The 21819-nt window shown below is 40.6% G+C and overlaps 2 protein-coding genes across 4 annotated transcripts in view; one reads left to right on the top strand and one right to left on the bottom strand.

Moving 5' to 3' along the window:
* Positions 1–9242, bottom strand: part of LOC139381679 (growth hormone-inducible transmembrane protein-like) — a 31641-nt gene extending 22399 nt beyond the window's left edge. The window contains exons 1-2 of one of the 3 annotated variants that reach the window (XM_071125370.1): positions 9141–9225; positions 5541–5698 (exon numbers count right to left, since the gene is read on the bottom strand). In XM_071125370.1, the coding sequence (XP_070981471.1) occupies positions 5541–5675 (135 nt within the window). In that variant the 5' untranslated portion in view covers positions 5676–5698; positions 9141–9225. Of the gene's footprint in view, positions 1–5540; positions 5725–9140 lie in introns of all 3 variants that reach the window. The other 2 variants (XM_071125372.1, XM_071125369.1) reach the window with 2 other exon arrangements.
* A 511-nt stretch (positions 9243–9753) lies between these two features.
* Positions 9754–21819, top strand: part of LOC139381510 (carbohydrate sulfotransferase 3-like) — an 18597-nt gene continuing 6531 nt past the window's right edge. The window contains exon 1 of the mRNA XM_071125116.1: positions 9754–10227. The gene's annotated coding sequence lies outside the window, so the exon portion shown is untranslated. The remainder of the gene's footprint in view (positions 10228–21819) is intronic.

Genomic DNA, 21819 nt, shown 5'->3' on the forward strand with positions numbered 1-21819 from the left:
GACATACTAAAGACCCTGAGACATGCTAAAGACCCTGAGACATGACATACTAAAGACCCTGAGACATGCCAGCTGAAACATGACATACTAAAGACCCTGAGACATGACATACTAAAGACCCTGAGACATGCCAGCTGAAACATGACATACTAAAGACCCTGAGACATGCCAGCTGAAACATTACATACTAAAGACCCTGAGACATGCCAGCTGAAACATGACATACTAAAGACCCTGAGACATGCTAAAGACCCTGAGACATGACATACTAAAGACCCTGAGACATGCTAAAGACCCTGAGACATGACATGCTAAAGACCCTGAGACATGCCAGCTGAAACATAAAATGCTAAAGACCCTGAGACATGCCAGCTGAAACATGACATACTAAAGACCCTGAGACATGCCAGCTGAAACATGACATGCTAAAGACCCTGAGACATGCCAGCTGAAACATGACATGCTAAAGACCCTGAGGCAAAGAAGGGGGCATTGGAGGGTGCCAACACGTGACCGAGACAATACCAGAGAAAATATGAAAAACACACACACACACCTCCAAAACAAGCTACACATATCCAAATATTTGCCGCCTTAGGAGAGATTCAAGCTCTCATTGAGCCTGTGCCAGCATTGTGACTGCATGGAAATGTATGTGAAGTAGCTATAGAAACAGTCACGCTTTGGGGCCAAAACATTTGGACTTGGAGAAGTCGGTAACCAAGGAGTAAATCAGCAGCATAACAGGGCAGGGAGCCACCAGCTACAGAGAGACTGGTCTCTCTTCATCTCCCCCTCTCAGAAAAAACTCAGATATATAGCAACTACATACAGACAAGAGTTGGTCTGTATGGCTCAATCAATTCCAACCATGTGTCTTCTTGTAGTGTAATTAATTAATCTAGTGTTGATTATTAACTTTGTTATCTTATGACTTATTTCTCTATTTTATGTCTATCTGTACTACTGGTAAGGACAAAACAAAAAAAAAGAAAACCAAGCCAAGCATCCCACAGTGATTCTCCCTAAATTCCCTTTCCCCTCGGTGTCTCACTCACTCAACTGTGTTTCCAACCACTTCCTGTAAACAAGCGCGCATACACAAGCTCCCGTTAGACCTACAGAAATAAACGCCTATAGAAACTAGTCTAACTGATTCTACATCTGCGTTGCTTGCTGTTTGGGGTTTTAGGCTGGGTTTCTGTATAGCACTTTGTGATATCTTTATTTATTTTGCTCCTTTGCACCCCCATTATTTTTATTTCTACTTTGCACATTCTTCCATTGCAAATCTACCATTCCAGTGTTTTACTTGCTATATTGTATTTACTTTGCCACCATGGCCTTTTTTTTGCCTTTACCTCCCTTTATCTCACCTCATTTGCTCACATCGTATATAGACTTGTTTCTACTGTATTATTGACTGTATGTTTTGTTTTACTCCATGTGTAACTCTGTGTCGTTGTACGTGTCGAACTGCTTTGCTTTATCTTGGCCAGGTCGCAATTGTAAATGAGAACTTATTCTCAACTGGCCTACCTGGTTAAATAAAGGTGTTCTCAACTAGCCTACCTGGTTAAATAAAGGTGTTCTCAACTAGCCTACCTGGTTAAATAAAGGTGTTCTCAACTAGCCTACCTGGTTAAATAAAGGTGTTCTCAACTAGCCTACCTGGTTAAATAAAGGTGTTCTCAACTAGCCTACCTGGTTAAATAAAGGTGTTCTCAACTAGCCTACCTGGTTAAATAAAGGTGTTCTCAACTAGCCTACCTGGTTAAATAAAGGTGTTCTCAACTAGCCTACCTGGTTAAATAAAGGTGTTCTCAACTAGCCTACCTGGTTAAATAAAGGTGTTCTCAACTAGCCTACCTGGTTAAATAAAGGTGTTCTCAACTAGCCTACCTGGTTAAATAAAGGTGTTCTCAACTAGCCTACCTGGTTAAATAAAGGTGTTCTCAACTAGCCTACCTGGTTAAATAAAGGTGTTCTCAACTAGCCTACCTGGTTAAATAAAGGTGTTCTCAACTAGCCTACCTGGTTAAATAAAGGTGTTCTCAACTAGCCTACCTGGTTAAATAAAGGTGTTCTCAACTAGCCTACCTGGTTAAATAAAGGTGTTCTCAACTAGCCTACCTGGTTAAATAAAGGTGTTCTCAACTAGCCTACCTGGTTAAATAAAGGTGTTCTCAACTAGCCTACCTGGTTAAATAAAGGTGTTCTCAACTAGCCTACCTGGTTAAATAAAGGTGTTCTCAACTGGCCTACCTGGTTAAATAAAGGTGTTCTCAACTAGCCTACCTGGTTAAATAAAGGTGTTCTCAACTAGCCTACCTGGTTAAATAAAGGTGTTCTCAACTAGCCTACCTGGTTAAATAAAGGTGTTCTCAACTAGCCTACCTGGTTAAATAAAGGTGTTCTCAACTAGCCTACCTGGTTAAATAAAGGTGTTCTCAACTAGCCTACCTGGTTAAATAAAGGTGTTCTCAACTAGCCTACCTGGTTAAATAAAGGTGTTCTCAACTAGCCTACCTGGTTAAATAAAGGTGTTCTCAACTAGCCTACCTGGTTAAATAAAGGTGTTCTCAACTAGCCTACCTGGTTAAATAAAGGTGTTCTCAACTAGCCTACCTGGTTAAATAAAGGTGTTCTCAACTAGCCTACCTGGTTAAATAAAGGTGTTCTCAACTAGCCTACCTGGTTAAATAAAGGTGTTCTCAACTAGCCTACCTGGTTAAATAAAGGTGTTCTCAACTGGCCTACCTGGTTAAATAAAGGTGTTCTCAACTAGCCTACCTGGTTAAATAAAGGTGTTCTCAACTGGCCCACCTGGTTAAATAAAGGTGTTCTCAACTGGCCTACCTGGTTAAATAAAGTGAAGGTGAAATAAAAAAATTAAAAAATCTGCTGATGTAAAACATTTTAAAATGTTACATAGAATTTATCCTGTGAAACATGTTCTGGAAAGATTCAAGTTGACTATTAACGTGATTTCTGTGGAATGGAGAAGGAGACCATTTTGCGTTTGTTTTTTGCCTGTATTTATAGTAGAATGTTTTGGATTGACATACAGAATGGTGTTACCAATAGAAATAGGACCGGTTGGTTGTCCTATATAATGGTTTTGATATAATGATTTATTTAATAAATTCTGACATAGATAAAGATGTAGTATATTTAATTCAACTGCAAAATAATACTAGGTAAATTTCATATTCACAAATGCAAATGGTCTAATTCAAAACCTAACTTTTTTCACTTCATAAATGAATTTAAACAATATGGCACTACTTTACCTAAAATGAATAACAAAAAGGCAATTCAAACTTGTTGTATTATTAATGAATATGATTTGTTTGTTTACGATTCCTGGCGATGTAAATAGTTTGTGTGTTGTATGCTTGTTTGCTTGTGACTACTCCTCTTTTGTTTGCTGATATGTTAATACAGTTTATTTTTGATTTCAAATACATTTGATCGATACACAAGCTAAATACCTTGCCAAACGCCGACATCTTATTCACAAAACTCAAACTGGACTTGTTGACTGAAGTTTAGGAATATCTATTTCCAACAACGACCTGCAGGTTGGTAATAACTGCGTCCAATCTATTTTCCTCTTAGGCTACTTTGTGGTTGTCACTAGTTACCACAGCCACAAAGTCAAAATTGGCTAATAGGCTATATAGTAAAAATGCATTATTATTTTTTTAAGTGCTTTTGGTCTTCGTTAGGGTTAGACATAAGGTTAGCAGTGCGGTTATGGTCTAGGGTTAGGTTTAAAATCGGATTTTAATCAGATTAAATTGTAGAAATAGGCAGGGTTTATGACTTTGTGGCTGTGGTAACTAGTGATGAACCTACTTTGTGAACTGTTAGTCCCCCCCCCCTGGCTTTACGTTTTGGATTTAACTGACCTGGAAGACCTTGTGTGTTTCATTTAGGGAATAACTGATACTGAACAATTGATTGGGAGTCCAATAGGGCGGCACACAATCGGCCCAGCGTTGTCCGGGTTTGGCCGTCATTGTAAATAAGAATTTGTTCTTAGCTGACTTTCCTAGTTAAATAAAGGTTAAATAAAGGTTAAATAAAAAAGGTGTGGTGCCTAGTTGGAACCAAATCCCACAGTGCGTAGGTAACAGGATTAACAGGATTGATTAGCAGGCTTATAGCCTAGGCCAGTGGTAAACATAGACAGGTTTCACTCTGAAAATACGCTAGAACATTACATTCATAAAAAGCCTATTTTAAACCAGAATCATTAAGCCTAGGCCTACTCACCAAACACATGTCGTAGCCGTAATTCATCCCCATGCAGCGCTCAATGTGGAATTGCTAATCCACTTAGAAAAGTTCCAAAGTGCAGGCGGAATAAACTACATTGAACTGCTGTATATTGAAAAGAATTGTGTTTTGTAACCCTGATTTTTTAAATTTTTTAATCTACTTACCAAATTGAGCCCCGTTTCAAATTCTCTTCTATTTTATTCTGTAACATTACAATGGTTTTTTTTTACAATAAAATAGGTGTCTTGACTGATAAGGCCTCGGGAAATAAGAGCATACTGTCTGCTAAATTAACAAAACAAGGCTATTCCATTGCACAGCCATAGGCTTCTACAAGCAAGCGCCACTTATGACATCACTGCCTTATTGAATAGTGTTCCACAATACAATTTCATCAAATCACATTTATTTGTCACATACACATGGTTAGCAGATGTTAATGCGAGTGTAGCGAAATGCTTGTGCTTCTAGTTCCGACAATGCAGTAATAACCAACGAGTAATCTAACCTAACAATTCCAAAACTACTACCTTATACACACAAGTGTAAAGGGATAAAGAATATGTACATAAAGATATGAATGAGTGATGGTACAGAATGGCATAGGCAAGATGCAGTAGAAGGTATCGAGTACAGTATATACATATGAGATGAGTAATGTAGGGTATGTAAACAAAGTGGCATAGTTTAAAGTGGCTAGTGATACATGTATTACATAAAGATGCAGTAGATGATTTAGAGTACAGTATATACGTATGAGATGAATAATGTAGGGTATGTAAACATTATATTAAGTAGCATTGTTTAAAGTGACTAGTGATATATTTTACATCAATTCCCATTATTAAAGTGGCTGGAGTTGAGTCAGTGTGTTGGCAGCAGCCACTCAATATTAGTGGTGGCTGTTTAACAGTCTGATGGCCTTGAGATAGAAGCTGTTTTTCAGTCTCTCGGTCCCTGCTTTGACGCACCTGAATGTCAACCAGTTGATATTACGGTTTCAATAAATTAAACAAAAGGTACTTGTCTTTTATTGTTTAAGTATGAGGCTATTTAACAATTAGGATGTTATCTGTACTGGTTATGATCATTAAAGGCATTTTTTTAAAAACTGTTGGCATATAGATAAATGTGCACCTATTTTTTTCCCCCAGTAGAGGCATTGTGTTCTATAAATGTCTTACTTTATTTTAGTAAAAATGTGAGTGTTGGAACAGTCCAACAATGTCAAAAGCCCATCCCTGATGTGTTACCTGGTGGCGCTTGAGGAGGGGCGGGCAGCTCTTCAGGGTGGAGCTCCTCAGGGCTGGAGAGCCCTGGGTGAACACAGGACGCAGCCCGGACACAGGGAGACTGCGCAGGCATGCTAGCCTCACCAACATGGTCATGATGAAGCTCTGGAATTACAGCTCTGAAAACAGTCCCGATTTCTATCAACTGAAGCATGAGGTAAGCAGAGAGGAAACGGGTCTACAACAGATCCACGTTTTGAAACATTCCTTTAGATATGTCGTCTCAAATTCCCCGTCATAATGACCAACTGTCCTGCCCATCGGCACAGTAAGTGGATTGAATTGTATTTAAGATTCTGGCTTCCCACTGGCTGTTTTCGTGCAACCCAATAGGGAGCAACACTTGTCTATGTAAATACAAACGTGTGGCTAAAAGCAGCTAACTTTAGCTCACCAGCCTGAAAACCAAATGTTGAATTGCATTGATTTCTACGTCGGGCATTAATGAGCGTTTGGATCAGGAAAGTTTCCTCTCACGACCTCAGCAAGCCAGAATGTCAAATACATCATATATTTTAACTTTATTTCCTTTTTTATGAATCTAATACAATATCTCTACAGGAAAGTATAATTAAAGTCAACTTTTCAAAGCGCTGGTAGTGAGTTAACATTTCTATCATATGAAGCATGAGCGCAAGATGAAAATACAGGCAGGAGAAGCATGGATACTTAAATACAGGCAGGAGAAGCATGGATACTTAAATACAGGCAGGAGAAGCATGGATACTTAAATACAGGCAGGAGAAGCATGGATACATGAAAATAGGGGCAGGAGAAGCATGGATACTTAAATAGAGGGGCAGGAGAAGCATTGATACTTAAATAGAGGCAGGAGAAGCATGGATACTTAAATAGAGGCAGGAGAAGCATGGATACTTAAATACAGGCAGGAGAAGCATGGATACTTAAATACAGACAGGAGAAGCACGGATACTTAAATACAGACAGGAGAAGCACGGATACTTAAATACAGACAGGAGAAGCATGGATACTTAAATACAGACAGGAGAAGCATGGCTACTTGTAAATAGGGGCAGGAGAAGCATGGATACTTGAAAATAGGGGCAGGAGAAGCATGGATACTTGTAAATAGGGGCAGGAGAAGCATGGATACTTGTAAATAGAGGCAGGAGAAGCATGGATACTTGTAAATAGAGGCAGGAGAAGCATGGATACTTGTAAATAGAGGCAGGAGAAGCATGGATACTTGTAAATAGAGGCAGGAGAAGCATGGATACTTGTAAATAGAGGCAGGAGAAGCATGGATACTTGTAAATAGAGGCAGGAGAAGCATGGATACTTGTAAATAGAGGCAGGAGAAGCATGGATACTTGTAAATAGAGGCAGGAGAAGCATGGATACTTGTAAATAGAGGCAGGAGAAGCATGGATACTTGTAAATAGAGGCAGGAGAAGCATGGATACTTGTAGCAACGTCGCAAGACTTCCGGGAACACTTGCGAAACAAACCAAGCAGACCAGGTTGGGGTTTGAGAAGTCAACGAGAGAAGTGAACAAATCTTCCTTAGTTGTTAACTTTCTCAATCTAAAAAAGGCACAATGTCTTCAGTAGTTGAACATGTCATTACTTCAACCTCGTGAAAGTGACATTTTCTTCTAAATCAACTTTAAATCGAAGCAGTGCCTTTGATTTGACGGCCTACACATCCTCAGTTTGACACAAGCCGATGACGTTTCTGTGTATGAGCTAATCAACGTCGCCACGATCTGGGATTTCTATTGGAGAAGCAGTCTCTGCCTGTCTCTATACTGTAGGTCTTTGCTTGCAGAGTTCGTCCACGTGAATACATGTTTCTGCCCATGCTTCAGGTGATAGAAATATTAACTCCATACCAGCGCTCTGAAAAGTTTGTAATTAAATATATTGTCTCACATTCCAACCTGCAAAAGGAGAAACCGAACAGGTAAAGTAAGTTAAAATATAATTGTATTCAACATTCTGGCTTGTAGAGCTTGTGAGAAGAAATTTTACAGACAAATATATGCCAATAATCTTAGACTGTGAACCAGAGGTATCACCACAGATAGAACAATGAGCCAGATATTTTAAAGGATGTATAAATATGAAGCATCCGGTTGGCGTTTCCACTCACTACCAAATATGGTGATGAGGATGGCCAGCATCCAGTTGGCGTTTCCACTCACTACCAAATATGGTGATGAGGATGGCCAGCATCCAGTTGGCGTTTCCACTCACTACCAAATATGGTGATGAGAGGATGGCCAGCATCCAGTTGGCGTTTCCACTCACTACCAAATATGGTGATGAGAGGATGGCCAGCATCCAGTTGGCGTTTCCACTCACTACCAAATATGGTGATGAGAGGATGCCCAGTGGCCGGAATTTTCTCATCTCCATACAGTTCATTTCCAAAACTATGATTCATTTACTCCCATTGGAAACAACATTTTCTGGTCTATCTTGGGTTAGTTATAAAAAAAATATATTTGCTATCACAGTCATTGTCAGGCAACAAGCTCGTTTTCTATAATGAACAAAATATAATCAACATGTAGTGTGACTCCCATGTTTCATGAGCGGAAATGTTGATTAAACAGCATGATCATTACACAGGCTCACCTTGTGCTGGGGACAAAAGGCCTCTCTAAAAGGTGCGGTTTTGTCACACAACACAATGCCACAGATGTCTCAAGTTGAGGGAGCGCGCAATTGGCATGCTGACTGCGGGAATGTCCACAAGATCTGTTGCCAGAGAATGTAATGTTCATTTCTCTACCATAAACCGCATCCAAAATCGTTTTACAGAATTTGGCAGTAGTCCAACCGGCCTCAAAATGACTACATGTAACCACGCCAGCCCAGGACCTCCACATCCGGCTTCTTCACCTGCATGGATCATCTGAGACCAGCCACCCAAACAGCTGAAGAAACTGAGGAGTATGTCTGTCTGTAATAATGCCCTTTTTTGTGGAAAAACTCGTTCTGATTGGCTGGGCCTGGCATGTCCACTAATGGCTGTGCCCCTGCCCAGAAACTTGAACTCATTAGATTAGGGCATAATGAATTTATTTCAATTGACTGATTTCCTTATAAGAACTGTAACTCCGTAAAATCTTTTAATTGTTGCTTTTATATTTTTGTTCAGTATACAAAGGCGAGTGATAAACATAGCTAGCTTACACGCTGATCATTCTGGTTTTCATAACACAGTATGTTAGCTAACATTAGCTAACTACAGAATCGCAAAGCTTGGAAAAGTTTAATTAAATAACGAGGATCATGAACACAAAAGTACCATAACTATCTTTCATAGTCATAAAAAATATATATTTAATTGAATTTGGCAGAGAATGTTTCTTGCTTTGTAACCATTGCGTAAGTGATTTAACTTAGCAGCTTGCTCGCTATAGTAAGTAGCTAGTCGCTGTTGTGAATCATATCGAGTTGACAAGTTAGTAACGCATTCAAGGAGGAAACGAGGTTACAAATATATACATTGATAGAGCATGTCAACAATAAAACACAGTAATCCTACTTACAATGTTTAAAAGACAAGTCAAATCGCTATATATTACATACCAAGCGTGTAGCTAGATTTCTGTTCACCTTCCTTGAGATAAGTGCGCACTTCACCGACGTAATATGACGCAATTTCGTGAACGTTCTGACAGATGTCGTCATAATCAAGGGACGAATTTCAGTGAAATTATGTGACTTGTAGTTCTTAGGTCGATTTTTTTTTCTTTCTAGAGATTCTAAAGACGTGTAAAATGAATTCCAACAGGTGGCGGCACATCTTCATCCACCAAAAAGTGCTGCAACCTTTGCAAGTCAACTTTTTAGGATAGCATATCTGTCAGTTTCAACTTGCTTATGACTCTTTGGAAATATATATATATTTTTAAACGGGCCTTTAGACATTTACGTTGATAAAGAAATACATACGTTTACTGTTAGTGTAATGTTTACTGTAATTTCTGATTGTTTATTTAACTTTGATCTATTTCACTTGCTTTGGCAATGTAAACATATGTTTATCATGCCAATAAAGCCCTCTGAATTTAATTGAATTGAGAGAGGGAAAGATGGAGAGAGGGAGGCGAAAGCGAGCGAGACAGAGAAAGAGTGGCCCTCTATATGCGGCTATGTAAAAACAGCGATGGGTGAGGGGCCAACCTCTCCACATGTGACTACAGTGTCCATTTTTAGAGGAAAAGCGGCACACTCGGTCACGGTGTGTTCTTGCCCTTTCGTTAGGATTAGAGATGTAAAATAATATTTATTCAACCGTTAATGCGTTTTTTTGTTTGTTTGTTACATATATCTTCACAAGTTTATTTCATCTCATTATTGATCGGATTTTTCCCCCTTTATTTTTCGTGTGGACATTTTGAGAAAAATACTTTTTTTATTTCTAAACTTTTCTTTCTAAAATGTCAAAGTTTGCTCGCGTGTTTTTGTAGCTCACCTTCGTCTATGGAATCATCTTGGGGATATTAGAAATAGCCTAACGGACATGGAGGAGTTTATCAACTTTTCCCACACAAGGTGCCTTTTGTTCGTGAATAAGGCAGCGTGCTTTTGGAAGACTAGACCATGAGGGAACCCCTCGAGCGCACAACTGTCGATTAGGCGACTGTTTGCTTGAGAGCGTCACAATAAAATGGTAAGGAATGCTCCGTTTTAAACCAATTTATTTTTTATAAATGTTTTCTTTCTTTTTTAAGTTGTTGCTTTAGTGTTTTCATTCTTTTTAAAAAGTGTTTGCTACTTTTTATTATTTGAGAACAAATAACATGGCATGGTCTATTGATTATTTATTGATGACGTATTCCTACTTTATTACTAGCCTATTAACTAATTACCGTATAAGGACTTCCTGCTGTATAAATGATGTACTGTATCCAGTGTGGATGACTACACAGGATTTGTGCTGTATCTTACCTGATAGCCCTTGGCTTGATTTCTAAAGACCAAACACTATATTTTACCTACTGGGCATACCTGCATGAGCTGGATGAGGACCTGGATGAGGACTTCTAGGGTATCAAACAACCCACATGATATGATACCAGCTCTGCCCTCTGTCAATGTGCCAGCCTGTCAAGATCCAATACAGCCTGGTGCGGCAGGTAGCCTAGTGGTTAGAGGCGGGCCGGTGGCCGCAAGGTTGCTGGTTTGAATCCCGGGTCTGATAGGACTAATCTTTCTGGAAGTGAGCTGGCAACCTGGAAGGTTGCTGGTGTCAAATCCTAGATGCATTACCTGCCGTTGTGCTCTTGACCAAGGCACTTAACCCCTCTCAACAACAGCTCCCCGGACACCCAGTGTGACAGCGCTGCTCCAAAACCTGTACATGTATGTGTTTCCTTCAGAGGGGTTGGTTAAAGGCAGAAGTGACATGTCGGTTGGACCTTGTGTGCAATTGACCAATAAAGTCATCTTGATCTTAATCTTAGCCTGGTCCCAGATCTGTTTGTACTTTCTTGGCCATAGGGTTTGGTAAGACAGCACAAACATATCTGAGTCCAGGCTAGATCCATTACAGAGTACCACTGAACTGCTCTCTGTAAGTATGAGGCAAGCTGCCATAGGGGCATGGGGCACAGCCTTTACTTCATCATGCAAGTAGACTAGAGTATCATGCTTTAAATAGCCCTGTGTAATTACAGTATTACAGTATGTTAAGCTAAACGTCTGTTGATAGGGGTAGGCAAAATCACCCGAGGTGAAGTCATGTTGCTATATGTCTGTGGTGCCTATGGTCGCCTAATATACCTGCAATGGTAAACTGTTAATTACTTTGTCAAGGTAGGGTAAAAAAAATAAAACAGCTGATAGTTTCTATTCTGAAATGATTCAAGATTTCACTTGATACACTGCTTTGCACCGCCAGAACAGGTGAAAATTAAACCATATGCTCTTCAAGCTTCGCTGAGTGCATTAATTGAAATTTCACACAGAGAAATGGTTACAAATGTGATTGTCATGCTGGCTCTTCTATCTTCAGTCCCCTTTCATTTAAAAAAAACAATCCTATTTGAGCCTTAAGAAGGAGGCATCCATTAAAAGCATTTGTAACATGCTGATAAATGGGGAGATGGTGGTTCCTTCATGAGCTGATCATCAAATGTGTCATACGCCTCAGTGGGTTGTGAATGTTTCGATGGCAGCTCTATAAAGATGAGTTCTTTCTGACACCACGCTTCTACGGGATAATAAGCTCAGATAATTGGTGTGTACTGGCTTACATTATAAATCATGAATCCATTTGAAAGAAAATACTATTTTGTAGATGTTCTTTTGATGGTTTGCACAGTAATCTATGATCCCCAGTGGCGCAAGCGGTCTAAAGCACTGCATCTCAGTGCAAGAGGTGTCACTACAGTCCCTGGTTCAAATCCAGGCTGTATCACATCCGGCTAGGATTGGGAGTCCCATAGTGCGGCTCACAATTGTTCCGGGTTTGTCTAGGGGTAGGCTGTCATTGAAAATAAGAACTTGTTTTTAACTGACTTGCCTAGTTAAAAAAAGGTACAAATTAAAAATGCTATTCCATTCTATAGCTCATGCTATGGGACTTAGCGACAATGTTGTACATGTAGTGTAGTAGAGTTTTTACTGAAGATACAAATACAACATGTCAGAGAACAACCGTTGGACCCAACACAGTCACGTGGTGTTATTAAACTATGCCAAAAACCACCCGTATGACAAATAACAAATGAAGCAATCTTCGTCCAGCTATGGGCAATTGTTAAGCAATCATCAGGAAGCTCTCAATGGATTTCCCTTCTCATTTCCCCTGGCATGTCTCCCATTGGCTGAGGTCTGTGGCTATATGATGATGGCATGTCTCCCATTGGCTGAGGTCTGTGGCTATATGATGATGGCATGTCTCCCATTGGCTGTGGTCTGTGGCTATATGATGATGGCATGTCCCCCATTGGTTGTGGTCTGTGGCTACATGATGATGGCATGTCTCCTATTGGCTGTGGTCGGTAGCTATATGAGGATGGCATGTCTCCCATTGGCTGTGGTCTGTGGCTATATGATGCTGAGTACCTCTCATGCATGCACTCAAATGTCCTCCTCGATTAGTCTTTCTATGATTCCTCACGTCCTCTTCCTTCTGAAACATCGTTGGAGGAAAAGATCCAAGGTCCATCCCTTCTGACCTAATCATCCAATGTGTTTTGAGGAGAAAGGACGCAGGGAATCGAGAAAGAATGAATTGGGAAAGAGCCACAGAGTGAATTTAAAAAGGCCTGGGTTGGGATCTTTAGTGACTAACCAGTTGAGGGACACTGGGCCCTCTCTGTGTGGACAAAGTGTATTGTGACTGACTGGTTTTACGCACCAACAACCCTTTGGGAGAGTACAATGGTTTTCCAATGAGTAACACCTTAGGCCTTGGCATGACAGGGATCCAAACAGGCCAGGAGAGTTGTCAGTCTCTGACCAGCTGACGTGCAGGTGACTCTAGGGCTGGTCGGCATTTATTGAGATGATTCATGTATTGGAGGCAGCTCTACAGAGTGGTCACTAGCTGACACAGCCACAAAGTCATACAATCTGATTTTAAACCTAACCCTAACCTTAACCACTCTGCTAACCCTAATTCCTAACCCTAACCTTACATTTACAATGTAGATCATTTTGACTTTGCAGCTGGCCAATCTAGTCGGAAGCGTCTCATTTCTGCCTCCAAGTCAAGACTATTGGCAATAAACGTCAACCTGTGACCTAAAAAATGTACATTTAACTAGACAGGTCAGTTAAAAACTATACCCCCCCATGGCTGTGCCCCTGCTTAGAGACTTGATTTATTTAACCTTTATTTAACTAGGCAAGTCAGTTAAGAACAAATTCTTATTTACAATGACGGCCAAACCCGGACAACGCCGGGCCAATAGTGCGCTGCCCAATGGGACTCCCGATCACAGCCAGATGTGATACCGCCTGGATTCAAACCAGGGACTGTAGTGATGCCTCTTGCACTGGGATGCAGTGCCTTAGACCACTGCGCCACTCGGGAGCTGAAAAAGATCGCAATGCTGTGATCTCAGGACAGAAGTTTTTTTACAGTGTGAACTCTGTGAGAGACGTTTGTGTCTGTGTCATGTGGGCAGACGGTGTAAGACGGAGATGGTCAGAGGGAGATTTCCTCTCTGGAGAAAACACAGACTCAGTGTACTCTGTGTAAGTCCAACTTGTGATTACCAACTAGTCCACGTCACCAGTGAGTGCTGGGTCTAGTTCCAATTGAAAACTTTTACTCTAAGTCCTATAACTCCTTCACTTATTGAGAGGGTTTCACAGGATTTGTCTAATCATTTTGGGAGTTAAGAGTTGCAGTCTTTTGGACAGGCTACTGTAGCAGCCTGAGGCAGACAGAGGTTGCAACAGGGTGTTGGAACTCAGCCTTCATAGCAACAAAAAAATAGATAGGAAATCTGAGGCATCATGGGAATTCAGAAGACAGAAAGGGGGGAACATCAGGTGTACTGGGATTTTGGATGAATACATGGATACCATTCTTATGCCTCTGCATCCAGAATAAAATAAGTTAGAGGTAGTTTTGCAAACCAATGCTAACTAGCGATGGCACAAAGGAAGTTAGAGGTAGTTTCGCAAACCAATGCTAACTAGCGATGGCACAAAGGAAGTTAGAGGTAGTTTCGCAAACCAATGCTAACTAGCGATGGCACAAAGGAAGTTAGAGGTAGTTTCGTAAGCTAATGCTAACTAGCGATGGCACCATGACTGGAAGTCTATTATGACAAAGCACAAACCTAATAGTGTCAGAGTGAAAATGTCTAAAATACACCAAGGCTGCAGTGTATTTGGGTCCGGAGTTACAACAAGAGCTTCATCCTCAGCTTTAATGGGAGCTGCCGTCTGTCTGGGCCTGTATACCAAATGGCTCCTATTCACTGCATTCGAACATAGGCTCTGATCTGATCTGAAAAAATACCAATTGTTGGAAAAAAGATCCGAATTGGGCTGCCTGTCTAAACGCAGCCAGGGACAAGTGAATACGAGTCAGTTGTTGTGTTTGCAGCAGTTTGTATGAATCTGAGTGGTTACATACAGTACATGTTAAATTGTTACGAGACAGAGATAATGAGACTCTTGCTCTACTCGAAGGGAAGGTACCACTGAAGGCCTCCGTATTCAGGCAGGCAGCTTGAAGCAGAAGTGTGTCACCATCCAGGCCCTGAAGAAGGCACAGTAATACCGAAATGTTGGTGATTTACCTAATAAATTACATAGAGTTTATATATACAGTCATGGCCCAAAATTTTGAGAATGACACAAATATTAATTTCCACAAAGTTTGCTGCTTCAGTGTCTAGATATTTTTGTCAGATGTTACTATGGAATACTGAAGTATAATTACAAGCATTTCATAAGTGTCAAAGGCTTTTGTTGACAATTACATGAAGTTGATGCAAAGAGTCAATATTTGCAGTGTTGACCCTTCTTTTTCAAGACCTCTGCAAATCGCCCTGGCATGCTGTCAATTAACTTCTGGGCCACTGATGGCTGCCCATTCTTGCATAATCAATGCTTGGAGTTTGTCAGAATTTGTGGGGTTTTGTTTGTCCACCCGCCTCTTGAGGATTGACCACAAGTTCTCAATGGGATTAAGGTCTGGGGAGTTCTGGCCATGGACCCAAAATATCGAAATGTTGTTACCCTAGCAAATTAGTTATCACTTTTACCTTATGGCAAGGTGCTCCATCGTGCTGGAAAATGCATTGTTCTGAATGGTTGGGAGAAGTTGCTCTCGGAGGATGTGTTGGTACCATTCTTTATTCATGGCTGTGTTCTTAGGCAAAATTGTCAGTGAGCCCACTCCCTTGGCTGAGAAGCAACCCCACACATGAATGGTCTCGGGTTTCTTTATTGTTGGCATGACACAGGATTGATGGTAGCGCTCACCTTGCCTTCTCCGGACAAGCTTTTTTCCGGATGCCCCAAACAATCGGAAAGGGGATTCATCAGAGAAAATGACTTTACCCGAGTCCTCAGCAGTCCAATCCCTGTAGCTTTTGCAGAATATCAGTCTGTCCCTGATGTTTTTCCTGGAGAGAAGTGGCTTCTTTGCTGCCCTTCTTGGCACCAGGCCATCCTCCAAAAGTCTTTGCCTCACTGTGTGTGCAGATGCACTCACACCTGCCTGCTGCCATTCCTGAGCACGCTCTGTACTGGTGGTGCCCCGATCCCGCAGCTGAATCAACTTTAGGAGATGGTCCTGGTGCTTGCTGGACTTTCTTGGGTGCCCTGAAGCCTTCTTCACAACAATTGAACCGCTCTTCTTGAATGCATATTGCCATCATACAAACTGAGGCAGCAGACTGTGAAAATTAATATGTGTGTCATTCTCCAAACATTTGGCCAGGTCTGTAGAAGGTGACTGTCTTTATTTTCATAGCTCAGGGAACTGATTTCTCAGGAGCAGTAGTGTAAAGTACTTATGTAAAAATACCTCAAAGTACCACTTAAGTTGTTTTGTTGGGAATCTGTACTTTACTTTACTATGTATATTTTTGACAACTTTTATTTTTACTTCTCTACATTCCTAAAGAAAATAATGTACTTTTTACTCCAAACATTTTCCCTGACACCCAAAAATACTCATCACATTTTTAATGCTTAGAAGGACAATAAAAATGGTCTAATTAAAAAAAATAAAAAATACAAATATTTAACTAGGGAAGTCAGTTAAGAAGAAATTCTTATTTTCAATGACAGCCTAGGAACAGTTGGTTAAATGCTTATTCAGGGGCAGAACAACATATTTGTACCTTGTCAGCTCAGGGATTTGAACTTGCAACCTTCCTCTTACCAGTCCAATGCTCTAACCACTAGGCTACCCTGCCGCCCTGGTCACACACATCTATTTAAATAAAATGATGCCATCTGGTTTGCTTAATATTAAGACATTATTTATACTTTTACTTTGATACTTAAATATATTTTATCAATTACATTTACTTTTGATACTTAAGTATATTTAAAACCAAATACTTTTAGACTTTTACTGAAGTAGTATTTTACTCGGTGACTCACTTTTACCCAAGTCATTTTCTATTAAGGTATCTTTACTTTTACCCAAGTCATTTTCTATTAAGGTATCTTTACTTTTACTTTTTGAATAAATTGGGGACTTTTTCCACCACTGGTCTGGAGTAAAATGTCCTCAGAGCTGCTCAAATCAAAACATATTTTAGTGGTCTGGAGTAAAATGTCCTCAGAGCTGCTCAAATCAAAACATCTTTTACTTTTGCAATTCTCTTTCTACAAACTTAGTTTTCTTAAAACTACATTGTTGGTTAATTAAGGGCTTGTAAGTAATCATTTCACTGTAAGGTCTACTACACCTGTTGTATTCAGTGCATGTGACAAATACAATTGATTTGGTTTTAATCTCTTGGTAACGTGACAACATTGAGAGAACCCCAGAGCGCACTCAGATTCAAAGTCTGCAAGTGTATTTTTTGATTCACAGCAGAATATTCGTACTCTTTAAATGGATTTGTAATAATTCTGAAAATGTCAAGTCACAAGTTTTCGACCGCTGTTAAATATTTAACACATCGTGATACAACTTTGCAAAATTCAATTACACATTTGCTAATTGTACTTGCAAACACGAATCTCAATGTGCAACCACAAAAGTCAAAATACAAACGGGTGTAGTTCTGTCATCATTATAATGCCATACTTAGGAGGCTCTATTCAAAAGTAGTGTACTATATAGGGTGCCATTTGATCCATATGGAGGAATCAGCCAGGCCTGGGATCTTTAATGATCTCAGGGTACTTTTATTGTCACACCCTGACCTTAGACATCTCTGTTTTTCTATATATTTTGGTTAGGTCAGGGTGTGACTAGGGTGGGTACTCTAGTTTTGTATGTCTAGGGGTTTTTGTATGTCTATGTTGGCCTGATATGGTTCCCAATCAGAGACAGCTGTTTATCGTTGTCTCTGATTGGGGATCATATTTAGGTAGCCATTTTCCTCATTTGGGGTGTGGGATCTTGACTATGTGTAGTTGCCTGTCAGCACTATGTTGTATAGTGACACGGTTCGGTTGTTATTTTGTTGGTTTGTTCGGTGTTCATTCCGTTAATAAAGAGAATGTACGAATACCACGCCGCGCCTTGGTCCGATCCTTACAACAAACATGACATTTATATTTATTTAACTAGGCAAGTCAGTTAAGAACAAATTCTTATTTACAATGACGGCCTACCCCGGCCAAACCCCTAACCCTGGACGACACTGGGCCAATTGTGTGCCACCCTATGGGACTCCCAATCGCGGCCGGTTGCGATACAGCCTGGAATCAAACCAGGGTCTGTAATGACACCTCTAGGATTGAGATGCAGTGCCTTAGACCCCTTCGCCACTCGGGAGCCCCTACGTTTCCACATTATGTGGCCCTAATTGCTCCTTGTTCCCCACATAGGGCACCTCTTTAGGGGGCGCTCGTCAGAAGTCGTACACTATGTAGCGAATTTGGGTGACATTTAGGACACAGTGTTAATGATCACGGGTTACTATAGCAACCATTAGAGGGACCTAATGAACTGACTTTTTCACACACACACAGATGTGCCTTTTGAAACATACCGTTTACACGTTTTAGCCAGCTATACGATTCAAATCAGATGGTTTGCAAGTTCTGCCTCATGTTTATACACTTTTCCTGATATCGATATTAAATAGACATTTGAATAGAAAGAGACCATAGTGTTGTAGGCCTACAGCTGGTTTGTCACAAAACCACGGTGGCAGACACACAGACAACGGGTTAACCTGTCTCTGTTCATTGAATGGGCCATTATATCAAACCGGTTCAATAATGATGTACATTTTCACCTCAATCATCACCTCAATCAATGTAGTAATTGTTACTGTGGGTGAATAGCCACAGTCTCTCGACATGTAAGATACCCTTTCTAATGGCAGGCAGTGAGTTTAAAGGGGCAATCTGGGATTGGTACATCCATTTATTTTTATGAATGATATAATAGCCATTGATATTTGAAGAATATAACTTCATTTAAGAGTGGTTATGTTTCTCCAGCCACATCCTTCAGTTGTTTACAACAAAAAAAACAGTGGTGTGTTGACCACTTTGGTTAGGTTTAAAACCCAGATCGCCTGTTTCATCTTGGATCATTAGTCAGGGATTAAAGCCAAGCTAACATTATCCCAACAGTAACATTATAGTAATCCTTCAGCAGAATGGGCAGGATATCCCTAAATAGGCCTCATTACATCCGTCTTTGTCTTCAATGGATAGACTCTACTCACTCTGCAAGCCAGGTACAGCTAGGCATGCATCCCAAATGGGACCCTATTCCCAACAATGGGAATAGGGGTCAAAAGTGCACTATAAAGGGAATAGGGGTCAAAAGTAGTGCACTATAAAGGGAATAGTGGACAAAAGTAGTGCACTATAAAGGGAATAGTGGACAAAAGTAGTGCACTATAAAGGGAATAGTGGACAAAAGTAGTGCACTATAAAGGGAATAGTGGACAAAAGTAGTGCACTTTAAAGGGAATAGTGGACAAAAATAGTGCACTATAAAGGGAATAGGGGTTCATTTGGGGCCGATACCAGGTTTTATATCCTGCTGTAGTTCTGCTTGCTCACACTCTCACAGTCTCATAATGTTTATAATTTATGGCCCCGTGACAAGCAGGTTTTCCCCCTTCCATTTCTGTTTACTTTTTGCCTCTGTGCTGTTTCCCATATATCCCCCGTTCATAGGTAACTGTTTTACTGCAGTGTTAGGTGTCACGAATATTACCGAAGGTGACTCCCCTTCTAGTTCGGGTGACGCTCGGCGGTCGTCGTCGCCGGTCTACTAGCTGCCACCGATCCTTTGTTCCGTGTTCGTTTGGTTTTGTTTGGTTGTTAGGGTGGTGTTATTTAAGTTTGTTTAGCCCGCTTCTGTTTGTGCGGGCTTGTTCATATGCATTTGTGAGAGGTGTTAGTGTTTGTTGGGTTTTCTCGCTGTCCTGGTATTTTACCCAAGGGTACTATATTGTTTTTATAGTTACGCCTGTGTTGGGTTAATACTATTTTGTTCCTTTGATTTTGGACATTAAAGTGTGTTTTTTCCCGCATCCTTTGCTCTCTGCGCCTGACTCCACACCCATTCACTCATTGAGCGTTACATTAGGTCACTGTTTAGGTGCTCAGTCTGGGAGCTCTCTGTTGGAATAATGAAAGCCCTTCTTCGCCATTCATAGCACCATCGTCACTCGGTTCCGTCAAGAACATTCTCAAGCCGCCCTCTGCCGGCGGCGCCACAGTGGTGCCTTAAGGATCTCTACAGATCGGTGTCCCATCCTCGGGACGGTTGAGCTAATGTGCGCCAATGTGATTAGCATGAGGTTGTAAGTAACAAGAACATTTCCCAGGACATAGACATATCTGATATTGTCAGAAAGCTTAAATTCTAGTTAACTAACTGCACTGTCCAATTTACAGTAGCTGTTACAGTGAAATAATGCCATGCTATTGTTTGAGGAGAGTGCACAATTAGGAACTTGAAAAGTTATCAGTAAACCAATTTGGCACATTTGGGCAGTCTTGATACAACATTTTGAGCAGAAATACAATGGTTCATTGGATCAGTCTAAAACTTTGCACATGCACTGCTGCCATCTAGTGGCCAAAATCTAAATTGTGCTTAGCCTGGAATAATACATTATGGCCTTTCTCTTGCATTTCAAAGACGATGGTACAAAAGAAACGTTTGGCTTTTACTTTGTACTATCTTTTACCAGATCTGTTATATTCTCTCCTACATTCAGTTCACATTTCCACAATCTTCAAAGTGTTTCCTTTTAAATGGTATCCAGAATATGCGTATCCTTGCTTCAGGTCCTGAAATACAGGCACTTAGATTTAGGTATGTCATTTTAAAGCGACAATTTTAAAAAAAGGGGCAGATCCTTTTAAAGTGGTGATAAGCCCAGTCATTCTGGACGGAGGCTAAATACTATTTAGTCTAAATTTACACTATAGTGCCTGGAAATGCGATGAAATTGCTAAAGCAGTCAAATATTTAGTAGGAAATATCTTTGCTAGCATTATCATCTAGTCAAATTTACTTTAGACAGATGTCAATGTTGTCATTAGCTAGCAAAGTTCTTAAAGAATAGCTGGCAATGCTGACGTTAGCTAGCTAAAATCCGGTGGCCTTCCCTCAATCTTAGCTAGCTAGCTAACGTTATATTGCATCTAAAGTCAATCTGGTGACATCAAAATGATGACAAAAGGTTTCCCCACGAATGATTTGCCTCCTTTTGAATGCCATGGTATTTACAAGCCACTGTAATGCACTTTTGAATAAATCTTCATCGGTGCTCATTGACGATGCATTGAGTAGAATGCTCATTGACGATGCATTGAGTAGAATGCTCATTGACGATGCATTGAGTAGAATGCTCATTGACGATGCATTGAGTAGAATGCTCATTGACGATGCATTGAGTAGAATGCTCATTGACGATGCATTGAGTAGAATGCTCATTGACGATGCATTGAGTAGAATGCTCATTGACGATGCATTGAGTAGAATGCTCATTGACGATGCATTGAGTAGAATGCTCATTGACGATGCATTGAGTAGAATGCTCATTGACGATGCATTGAGTAGAATGCTCATTGACGATGCATTGAGTAGAATGCTCATTGACGATGCATTGAGTAGAATGCTCATTGACGATGCATTGAGTAGAATGCTCATTGTCCAAAACAAACGTTCAAAACAATATTGTGAAGGAAATCCACAACCCACGAATAGCCTGGTCCCAGATCTGTTTGTATTAACTTGTGAACTCCTATCTCCATCATTGAATAAATAATTAGGAGTTGGTAAGACAGCACCAACATATCTGAGACCAGGCTACAGTACGTCTTCACCAGACAGTGGTTTGTTCTAGTAGCCTGCTGGACATGTCACTGAGTGCTCTTGAGTCTTCTCTTAAAATACCTCATTGAGTGCTGGCATAAAGGAGCAGCTGGTGGATTGGGTACCTTGGTGACATACATTACATGGACAACAGTGTGTGGATTAGGTTATTTCAGCCACACCCGTTGCTGACAGGTGTATAAACTCGAGCACACAACCATGCAATCTCCACAGACAAACTTTGTCTGTAGAATGTCCCATGCTGAAGAGCTCAGTGACTTTCTGCCCTGCTAGAGCTGCTCCTGCTAG

This window comes from Oncorhynchus clarkii, chromosome 23, assembly GCF_045791955.1.
Source record: "Oncorhynchus clarkii lewisi isolate Uvic-CL-2024 chromosome 23, UVic_Ocla_1.0, whole genome shotgun sequence".
NCBI classification, from domain to species: domain Eukaryota; kingdom Metazoa; phylum Chordata; class Actinopteri; order Salmoniformes; family Salmonidae; genus Oncorhynchus; species Oncorhynchus clarkii.